The sequence below is a fragment of the Procambarus clarkii genome, chromosome 1 (genome assembly GCF_040958095.1).
Source record: "Procambarus clarkii isolate CNS0578487 chromosome 1, FALCON_Pclarkii_2.0, whole genome shotgun sequence".
Classification (NCBI taxonomy): domain Eukaryota; kingdom Metazoa; phylum Arthropoda; class Malacostraca; order Decapoda; family Cambaridae; genus Procambarus; species Procambarus clarkii.
Genome location: NC_091150.1, coordinates 33,062,682 through 33,074,149, shown reverse-complemented (window position 1 = coordinate 33,074,149; position 11,468 = coordinate 33,062,682). Strand labels below are relative to the sequence as shown.

The following is an 11,468-nucleotide window of genomic DNA, read 5'->3' as shown; positions in this document are numbered from 1 at the left end:
TGCTCCAAGATACAAAGTACTGATATTTCAACTGTAATATCGGTACGTTCACAAGGGAACTTCGCAGATTTTCCTTTAGCTGAAATATTTCCTTCTGTAAACACTAGTTGTATTCTATTGATTGTTTACTTAGTAAAATACAAAATTGAGTTATGCAAACAACAAATATGTAAGAACTTCAGGTGTTGTGAATATTTCAGTTGGATAAATAAAAGTTGAATAATAAATCAAAGTTTTTATGTATTTATAACAATGAGTGATTTAATATTATATTTACCGACTAGAGCGTACACTGTATATACATATAGAGGGACTAGCTGATGCTTTTCAGCTAGTTAGCTTGATGATGAATCATATGAATTGAAGAATAAATTAAGTGTTTTGGTGATATAAATAATAGAATCAGGGAAAAGCGCCAAACCATTACTACCATATAGCACTTGGAAGGGGTCAGGATAAGGATCTGGGATGGGACGAAGGGAAGGATTGGTCGCCCAACCACTTGGGCGGTCGGGAATTGAACGCCGATCTGTATGAAAGGAACACCGTCGCTCTACCGTCCAGCCCAAGTGGTTGGGTAATGAGCGTTCAGTCCCAGTTATCATAGTCTTCTATTGCGTCTTTGATGCCGATGAACTCGTTCAAGCTATCTGTGAGCACTTTAGGTAGGACGTCTGGGTAGTGTCTGAGTTGATGCTTGTTGTCACTTACGGTGAGGTGGCAGAGGAACTTAAGCGTCGGGGCGTTGTGCCAGGAAGCGACGGAACACCGGTCGTAAGGAGTTCTTCCCTCGACGCGATACTCGTCCTCTATTAGCGACTGGTAGATGAGGTCCTCGTCGTATCGCGTCCCAACGGTCTTGAAGAAGAGGTTGGCGTTGAAGCTGACGTAGATCTCGCCCCCTCCGTCGCAGTCGAAGCCGGTAAAGTCGCACCCGGCTATCAGTTCGACGAAGACGTGTTGATCGTTGTGCTCCATGCGGACCAGCAGCTCGTACTCGCTGCCTGTAACATCATCGTCACAGTTATAGATGTGGTACAGGCGATCGACTTTCTTCAGGTCCACGATGAAGTTTTCCAACTCTCCTTCTCGCCACAATTCCATTTCCCAGGGTGATGTCTTGCGCTCAAACATCTTCTGATAGGAGAGAGCGTGTCCCACGATGGCGTCCATGGTGTCCACTGTTGCCACGCCTGGTATGAGGGACTTGAGACCCTTCTGTATTAGCATGTTGGGCCAAGATGAAAAGTGGCAAGAGGTAGCAAAATGTCAACAAAACCAGCCGGTGAAGAGAGGTACCGCGAGCGAGGCGGCGGACACTCCCGGGCCCAGTGTGAGGAGCGGCTGGGAAGGGGCGGCTGTATATATATCCCGAGCTTCATACGTTCAGCAATACATCTTCCAGACCTGGTGTGGACGCGTTCATCCACTCCTTACTCTTATCGTTACTGTGGGAATTATTTTCATCTGAAACCGTTATTGCGTCGCCTGAGGTTAACACACACACACACACATACACACACACACACACACACACACACACACACACACACACACACACACACACACACACACACACACACACACACACACACACACACACACACACACTTATACTTTCAGTGTCAGAGTAGTTAACAGATGGAATTTGTTAGTCTACAATTGAAACTGTGCTTGGAGGCTGACTCCATACACAGTTTCAAATGTAGATATGATAAGAACCCAGTAGGTTCAGGAACCTTTACATCACTTGATCGAGAGTTGACAAGTGCACCCAAAGAGCTGAAGCTCAACCCCCGCAAGCACAACTAGGTGAGTACATACAAGAGAAACGGTTTATATGATCATTACAAACAAACATTCATGCATTCTAAACATAAACAAAATCACTTTGCCTAATAATTAGCTACAAATACAAAAATTAAGAAGATTTATAAAAATCAAAATATCAATTAAAAGATTAAAATGATATTCCTTTATAAAAAAATAACATACATAATTTACAAAATATAAAAGACTTGAGAGCGTCCTTGCAGCTGATGTTATGATGGTAAGACCTGTAGAGGTCAGTACAAGTGGTGAAATTGAAATAAGTTTATTTAGATATAAATACACACAAAGGGGATGAGGTAGTACAAGTGATTCTCATCCCGTTCAGTACAACGTGTTCATATATGTATATATATATATATATATATATATATATATATATATATATACATATATATATATATATATATATATATATATATATATAGACTATATACGTGTAGTCTCAATAGAGCGTACGTAGAGTCTCACTATAGCACGTGGGGTCTCAATAGAGCGCACGTAGAGTCTCACTATAGCACGTGGGGTCTCAATAGAGTGCACGTAAAGTCTCACTATAGCACGTGGGGTCTCAATAGAGCGCACGTAGAGTCTCACTATAGCACGTGGGGTCTCAATAGAGCGCACGTAGAGTCTCACTATAGCACGTGGGGTCTCAATAGAGCTCGACCTGGGGGTCTCACTACAGCATGAGGTCATACTGGAGAACGTGAGGGTTTTCTAGAGCACCCGACATCTCACTAGAACACCAAAACTCGGATCTCTTGAAGCCTGTTTATACGCACGTCTCAGGCTGTTGAAAAAAATTAATTTGGTTATGCGTCTTGTTAGCAACCTTGTGTTCCAAGTGGTTGGTGACCATCCCTTCCCTCCGTCCTATCCTAAATTCCTATTCCCGTGTCCCTTCAAAGGGCTAGATGTAGTCGTAATGGCCTAGTGCTTTCTCCTGATGAGAAAAGGAGACCTTTTACCTTCTCTACTTAAGCATTACCTATGAACATTTTCTTTGATACTTACGACTACACCATAGCTATATGGTGAGTCGTAAACATATACACTACATATAGTGAGTCGTATACTTACTATATGTAGTGTATATGTAGTGTAGCAGCTCTCTAACACTGCCCACAGAAGGTAAGACATTCATTCGTTTTGTCGAAGACAGAAAAGCCTCTTTACACATGCACTTTAGGCATGTATCAAGGAACCTCCCCCCCCCCCACCCTCTTCCTTAGGTCGAACCTTCCCAGGATATATCCCCTCAAAACAGTTGTCTAACTCAATGGTACCTATTTACGGCTAGGTAAATAGGCGCATTAGGTGAAAGGAAATGTGTCCAAGCATTTCTGTCCTTGCCGGGATCCTCGAGTGCGAGTCGAGAATGAAGCCAGCTATACAATGAGACCCCTCGAAATGTATATATATATATAAGGCTAGCATTGTAATTTGCTATGATAAAATCACTTAAATCATCTTTATTTGAGTGTTGAAACAAACATAATGGAAGATAAGAACATCCTCAGTCCTCACACCTAATACTTCGCAGTTTATACGGAATTGACCAATCCGTTAAAAATGCGAAATATTAGTAAAAAATAAATCACTAATCAAAATAAAAAATCTAAATCACTAAATCACTAAATCACTAAATCATTAAATCATTAAATCACTAAATCATTAAATCACTAAATCATTAAATCACTAAATCACTAAATCACTAAATCATTAAATCACTAAATCATTAAATCACACTAAAATCACTAAATAAAAATAAATCACTGTAAATCTAACATTTCCCATGCATTGGCGTCGAATTGTTAGGCGGGTTGCTTGGGATCGTACGTTGCCTGAAGCAAAACAGTTGCATTTTTGACGGAGTGGGAAATCGTATGTGGAAAAAACAACAACAAGTACTTGATACCTGGTTGATGGGGTTCTGGGAGTTCTTCAACTCCCGAAGCCCGGCCCGAGGCCAGGCTTGACTTGTGAAAGTTTGGTCCACCAGGCTGTTGCTTAGAGCTCCCCGCAGGCCCACATACCCACCACAGCCCGGTTGGTCCAACACCCCGGTTTTTTCCTACTGCTGGGATAATATGTTTCTACGCGTGATTTCGGTGACAAATTCTATGAAACGCTTTGCATACAGTATTTCTTGATTGATTTATCTAGACATAATTCTCCTGATTGGCCGGGATGTACCCACTCTCTCACATCATTCAGGCCACGGCCGCGCTTAGGTAATTTTCGGGGATTTACCTTACGTTCCCGTGCATTTCGTGGCGCAGGAGTCGACGTTGTTGTGGTTTTAGATTCAGCCACTCGGAACAAAATGTTCCTAGTAGCACGGGCTATGGTGAGCCCGTAGTGGACTTACCTGGCCCAGGAGCGGTTGTTGTTGCTGTTATAGATTCAGCTACTCGGAACAAGTTCCAAGTAACACGGGCTATGGTGAGCCCGTAACTTACCTGGCACATGAACGGGGCAAGTAGCACGGGCTATGGTGAGCCCTTGGTGGACTTACCTGGCACAGGAGCGGGGGCTGTAGCTCTGGGAAGCAGAAGTCTACATCCTTGGCTTTGATCCTGGGTTCGATCCCAGGACGGGGCAGAGGCGTTAGGCACGTTTCCTTTCATCCGATACCTCTCTTAACCTAGCAGTAAATATGTACCTGGGAGTTAGGCAACTGTTGTGGCCTGCAATTTGGGGTAGTAGTCATCAGTAGTTAGCATACAGACACCTGGGGAAAGCCTAATAGACATACGTTGATAATAGACATTCCTTGATAAAAACCTTGATAACTCACAGCCTTCCGTATACCTAAACGGGAAATAATTACAATGTTCATAATAAGAGGTGACAACAGTACTTGCTCTGTATGTTAATATTTTATGATCAGCGTCGCCAAGCTAAACGTTTATAGTCATTATAAATAAAAGCTGTTCTATAAAAGTGAACAACATTACCTTTGTGAACGAAGGTAATGTTTCAAGAAGGTAATGTGAACGAACTTTGTTTCACATTACAAAGTGAACCTTTGACAACATTAAAATACACCATCAAATGAAAACGTCGTTGATGATTAGATGTGACGATATATACACCGAGACGTGTATATAACCCGCTTCTTGGTGTGTATACTGTACACTGAGAGTTTACTTCATGTTCAGGACTGAAGTATAATTACTAGTTGATCAGTAAAAAAAATTATGGTGGCTTTAATAACCCTCCAGAAGTAGACAGGCCTTAACCCCAACACCCACTTTTATTTATTTATTTATTTTTTTATTTATATACAAGAAGGTACATTGGGATTGTGAGGATACATAGCATAGTAATTACATTCTTGTAAAGTCACTAGAACGCGCAGCGTTTCGGGCAGGTCCTTAATCTAAGAAACTTATAAGTAGGTAAATACTTGCAAATTTATAAAAATGATAACAGTTACATAGGTATATTAAAGCACATAGGTAGCTCAGAATGATTGCAATGCATTCATTAAGTTTTATATAGACGCAAGAGAAAGTTAACAGGTGAAACAATGATTGAAAATGTCGTATGTAGTAACCAGGGAAGAATTCAGAATCCTTGAAATTAGCGCTGGCTAAAATTAAACGAAACTCAGTTTAAAACATGTTTATTATCTGTATACGACAGAGCGTCTCTGAGCGCGAAACGTCTGAACACCAAAAAAACCATTATTGCAATACGTATGCACGAACGGTTGTCTTATTATGCAATACGTATGCACGAACGGTTATTTTTGGTCACGATACGTATGCACGAACGGTTATTTTTGGTCACGATACGTATGCACGAACGGTTATCTCTGGACCCAAATACGTATGAAGGAGTGAGCGTCACTCAGCGGGCACATGTTCGTTTGTTACGAAAACCGCGATCAACCGCTTTTGGCAGACTGTTAAAGATGTGTATCTCTCTCTCTCTCTCTCTCTCTCTCTCTCTCTCTCTCTCTCTCTCTCTCTCTCTCTCTCTCTCTCTCTCTCTCTCTCTCTCTCTCTCTCTCTCTCTCTCTCTCTCTCTCTCTCTCTCTCTCTCTCTCTCTCTCTCTCTCTCTCTCTCTCTCTCTCTCTCTCTCTCTCTCTCTCTCTTTCTCTCTTTCTCTCTCTCTCTCTCGCTCGCTCGCTCGCTCTCTCTCTCTCTCTCTCTCTCTCTCTGTCTCTCTGTCTGTCTCTCTCTCTCTCTCTCTCCCTCCCTCTCCCTCTCTCTCTGAAGCAGGAATATCTTCTGGAACAAAGACACCTGAAACGGAAAATAATGACCCCTAAAACAAAAATACATGCGGAAACAAGAACGTCTGAAACAAGGATACGATCACAGTCGACTTGAGAATGGTCCAGGACGGACCGGAACGTCGTCGTCTCTTCACCTTCTAGTGTGTGATCTGGTCAACAAGGATACGGGAAAAGTTTCCTTGGCCTGGACGCTCCGTCACGGGGTAAACCAGCAGATATGTTCTAGTCTCAGAGAGACAGAACGTATACGGAACGTTTTGTACAGCACGGACGCCGTCGATGGTAACCTGAAAAGCTACTGGAAGTCGAAACTGGAATCAGACGTGTCAAGTGTTTGATATTTGAGGAACATGCAAACTTATTGTTGGAAAAATATACAGATTTAAGGCAAAATAAAGGCATTAGTTACAGCTTTAAGGCAATATAATGCCATTATTCAGAGTTTTAAATGCAGTATTGGGACATTATATAAAATTATATCAAAACATTTTTGTATAATATTATATAACATTATATAAAAACACTGTTAAACATGTGACACTGACGCCACGTGTTGATTCAACATCCACCCACCTCGGGCTCTATACAACGCTCTACATTCACTGTATTTTGTACACAATACTCCTTCCTTATATATGTATGTATGCATGTATTGAACAAATTTACTTGCCTAGCTAAATGAACTATGGGGTTCATTCAGTTGCTGAAGCCCATAGTTCATTTAGAACCCCTTTCCACCCACGAGACGGGTATGGGGCGCACAATAAATGACAGTGTGGCATAAATGCCTTGTATCGTTGTACTGACGGATAGAGCAGCCGGCCGCGTGTGGCAACAGCCGGCTCGTTGCCTCACAGCGGCAGGTGCCAGATCATATAATAATTTAAGACACTTCCAGACTCTTCTTTAATGTTAAAAACGACGTTTTGCTGCCCATCTTGCATTCATACACACGTTATATAAGAAGATATAGTGATAATGGTGTAAGGAAATGATTATTATTCGTTTGGAAAAACTATAAAATTATGTACGTAAAGGTTCGTGTTCGTGGATGCGTACACGAACCCCACCCCCGTCCTACTCCCTCCCCCTGTTGATTCAAACATTGAGCCAAAACGTTTCGCGTTAAGTTTAGCCGCGTTCACCGCAATACGTATATGTGGAGTATATAGCCTACTCACTCCCGAACGTGTGTCAGTTTCTTGAAACTTGCTGTGTGTCGTTGGTCATCGAATCCAACTCTCTCTCTGGGGGCTTGTGTTTTTACATCTGGAGGGGCGGGTGCAGCTGCGGCTCTTAGGCCCCGCCTCTCAAGTGTGTGTGTGTGTGTGTGTGTGTGTGTCTCCAGCCACGGATGTAGTGAGGTGTTGAAATGAAAACAGAAGCATTATAATGGTTCAGAAACTAATGTACATGGATGCCTGGACAAATGGTAGGCCTGTTTATTATTTCATTATTCAGTTTCATTATTCATTTCATTATTTCATTATTCTGTCACAAAAATGAAAGTTATTGTTTAGCATAACTTGATCTATACCTCCATAACTAGTTATGTTACGTGTAATAGTGATTGATTGGCGTTTTGTATACGTTACTTGATATTTGATAATATTTACAAGATTATGTAAATATTATCACTATTTTGAGATATCATTATGTCTGCCACCCACCTGCAGGCCATCACCCACTCACCCACCTACAAACAACAGCCTACCATCCACCCATCTATTGCCAATCAGGATGACCTTTCACCACCTAACACACAAGGTCTAGATCAGAAATTTCTAACTAACCAGCTCGACGGCAGCTTTGGTTAGTTTAGTATACTTGCCATTCCCCTCCTGTGAACGGTAGTGGACCCCCATACTCATCCCGTGAGCGGTAGTGGACCCCATACTCATCCTGTGAGCGGTAGTGGACCCCATACTCATCCCGTGAGCGGTGGTGGACCCCATACTCATCCCGTGAGCAGTAGTGGACCCCATACTCATCCCGTGAGCGGTGGTGGACCCCATACTCATCCCGTGAGCGGTGGTGGACCCCATAGTCATCCCGTGAGCGGTAGTGGACCCCATACTCATCCCGTGAGCGGTAGTGGACCCCATACTCATCCCGTGAGCGGTGGTGGACCCCAAACTCATCCTGTGATAGGTAGTGAACCCCAAACTCATCCTGTGATAGGTAGTGGACCCCATACTCATCCTGTGATAGGTAGTGGCCCCCATACTCATTCTGTGATAGGTAGTGGACCCCATACTCATCCTGTGATAGGTAGTGGACCCGTGCCTAGTGCCACACTCATACACCCAGGAAGCAGTCCGTAGCAGCTGTCTAACTCCCAGGTACCTATTTACTGCTAGGTAACAGGTGCATCAGGTTGAAAGAAACTCTGCCCATTTGTTTCCGCCGGCGTCCGGGATCGAACCCGGACCCTGAGATTAAGAGTCCCAAGCGTTGTCCACTCAGCCACGGCCTCCTGTAGTGTATGTGTGTGACAAAGGCTGCAAGAACACGCAAGGATTCGAACCCAGGACGTCCAGGATGACCCCCAAACGTACACCCTACTGTGATTTGGAGGAACCTAGAACGTCGTGGGTTTGAATCCTGGTTGGGACATTTAAAGTTCTTAGTGATATATATATATGTATGTATATACTGTATGTATGTATGTATGTATTGAAAATGTAGGCTCTAGTATATATTTGTTAAAGCTTCCTGCAGAGGTATATATCTTTGCGAGTGGCGACGTAAGCTGTGGATAAATTTAAGATGTTTAAAACACAGTAATTTACATTGTTCCTCAAAAGTTGCTTTTAGTTTGTTTTGTGCGAGACCCGTTATTAAGGCATTACGTGGTGTAGTGTTGGACTTAGGACCTATCAACGTCTAGAGGGTCGTTACTAAGATCACCATAATACTTTACTAACCAACCAACAAGTACAACCAACAAATACACTTGTTTAATTTTACATAAAATTAAATGAGCCAATCAAACAGCCACCCGCTGGCGGTTGTGTCTTAAAAGCCTTATTGATAACGAATTAGACACATCGAAACTTCTTATCTACCTCCCTCCCCTTCCCCCCCCCCCTTGGTCTCCAGTAAAGACCTCCACACAGGAGACATAGTTCTTAAAACCATAAATAAACAATAGAGCAGAATAAAACGCTGAAGAATGGCACTTAAGGAGGAACTCAAATAAAATAAACTCCCGTTTTTTTCCCCCAGTGGAAATTACCTTATGACTGGCAGTGGCTCTCGTCGTTGGAGTTCCTCCTCGCCGAGGAAGAGCTGCTGTGTGCTCCAATGTATAGCATAAAGCGAAATATATATTCTGTCTGAAGTTGGCGGTATTTATGGTCGATATAAAACTCTCGTTTCTTGGCTACATTATTGGAACGTAGTCCCCCCCTCCCACCCACCCCCCAGGCGATGCCAGGCTTTCAGTCGACTCGTTTTCTTCCTTCTTTAGTGTTTACAAAAAATTAATTTATTACCGATTATTATTGTTATTTGGATCATCTAATGTTTGTAATTTACTGTTGTTATAATTGTTTATTTAAATTATGAGAATATTTCGTTTTTTAGTAGAGTTTGAAGAACATTTTTTACATGAAGGGTAATTATATGTTTGTTATAACCAATGATATGTGTTTAAATTTGAGATTTACTTCTAATAATAGACAAAAAGTTGATTAGAGCAATAGACTTGAGGGAGGAGAGAGCCGGTGATTGGAAGGAATTTACCTGAATTTACCTGAGTGACACAATCTCTAGTGGCCTGGATAAGGCCAGGAAACCGGCGGCTTGTCTTAGGCCCCCCCCCTACTTCCCTATTATTCCTGAGCTATGGTATATAACAGATGGGAATTAGAGATATGAGGAGATTGCAGAGATGAGGGAGAATGAGTACCCGGAATTTAGAGAGATGAGGGGATATGAGGTAGGAAACTAGAGGTGCCTCCTTCTCACACCTTAATTATTGCGTGCAGTTGCAATTTTGTGTGTGAGTTGCTCTCGAAAATATATATATATATGTCGTACCTAGTAGCCAGAACTCACTTCTCAGCCTACTATTCAAGGCCCGATTTGCCTAATAAGCCAAGTTTTCCTGAATTAATATATTTACTATAATTTTTTTCTTATGAAATTATAAAGCAACCCTTTTCTCTATGTATGAGGTCAATTTTTTTTTATTGGAGTTAAAATTAACGTAGATATATGACCGAACCTAACCAACCCTACCTAACCTAACCTAACCTATATTTATAGGTAAGGTTAGGTTAGGTAGCCAAAAAAAGCTAGGTTAGGTTAGGTTAGGTAGGTTAGGTAGACGAAAAAACATTAATTCATGAAAACTTGGCTTATTAGGCAAATCGGGCCTTGAATAGTAGGCTGAGAAGTGCGTTCTGGCTATTAGGTACGACATATATATATATATATATATATATATATATATATATATATATATATATATATATATATATATATATATATATATATATATATATATATATATATATATATATTATTGTAATGATTTTTATTTTTACATTTTGTAAATTATTTACTATTCATATTGGAATTTAAGTTGAATTATTAGTGTATTTTTATCGTTAATGATAGAGCAATCGGAGTGATTCTACCCACTCACCCATTTCCTCCCTGCTGTTGGGTTGTACCCAATCACCCATTCTCCCCTTAGCTATGTGGGGCCCCTCACCAACCCATTCGTTCTCTCCCCCCCCCCCATCTATTTTGCCCCTCCCACTATACCCTCCCTCACCAGCGCTGTGGGGGGGGGGGGGGGGTCCCCTACCCCCCCTGCCTGATGGACGTGAGGTTGTAGAGATGACGAGTGGGCCGCCGGCTTAGGGAAATGTCGGATTCAATACCTTCCATCTCCCTTGCTGCTCTCATCCTGCCATCTTATCGCTCATCCGCCTCCTACTCTCTTCCCTCTTTCTTGCCCTCTTCTCCTACTCTCTCTTCTCTCTCTCTCTCTCTCTCTCTCTCTCTCTCTCTCTCTCTCTCTCTCTCTCTCTCTCTCTCTCTCTCTCTCTCTCTCTCTCTCTCTCTCTCTCTCTCTCTCTCTCTCTCTCTTTCTCTCTCTTGCCTTTTTCTCCAACTTTCATACACGCTTTCTTACCCCCTTTCTTGTAGTCTGTACCTTTCTTGCCGTTTTCTTATGCTCTCTTCCCTCTTTTTTTTTTAACTAAGACTAGGGGTTCATAATTGCTGTCAAATGATGTACCTAGTGAAACTGCAAGCAAGAGCTGTTATCCTACCTGATCTCATCTGAAGCCTGCTGCTAGAGTCATTTATTTCATGAGAATATACCTTGAAACTATCACATAAGGAACTTGGTGAAAAGGCAAGCAAGAA

At 42.0% G+C, this 11,468-nt stretch overlaps 1 protein-coding gene and 1 long non-coding RNA gene across 4 annotated transcripts in view; one reads left to right on the top strand and one right to left on the bottom strand.

Annotated features, from left to right (window-relative positions):
- Positions 1 to 222: 222 nt before the first annotated feature.
- On the bottom strand, positions 223 to 1,373 carry LOC123748092 (uncharacterized). The gene has a single exon (XM_045730288.2). It carries the CDS (start codon positions 1,228 to 1,230, stop codon positions 589 to 591), a length of 642 nt encoding a protein of 213 aa, XP_045586244.2. The 5' UTR covers positions 1,231 to 1,373; the 3' UTR covers positions 223 to 588.
- A 5,886-nt stretch (positions 1,374 to 7,259) lies between these two features.
- LOC123750016 (uncharacterized) overlaps positions 7,260 to 11,468 on the top strand; it is a 23,906-nt gene continuing 19,697 nt past the window's right edge. The window contains exon 1 of one of the 3 annotated variants that reach the window (XR_011229070.1): positions 7,260 to 7,515. This is a non-coding gene — a long non-coding RNA (uncharacterized lncRNA). The remainder of the gene's footprint in view (positions 7,516 to 11,468) is intronic. The other 2 variants (XR_011229065.1, XR_011229071.1) reach the window with 2 other exon arrangements.

Coding starts and splice junctions, on each gene's coding strand:
- LOC123748092 (XM_045730288.2), bottom strand. CDS start 1,230: ATGCTAATACAGAAGGGTCTCAAGTCCCTCATACCAGGCGTGGCAACA.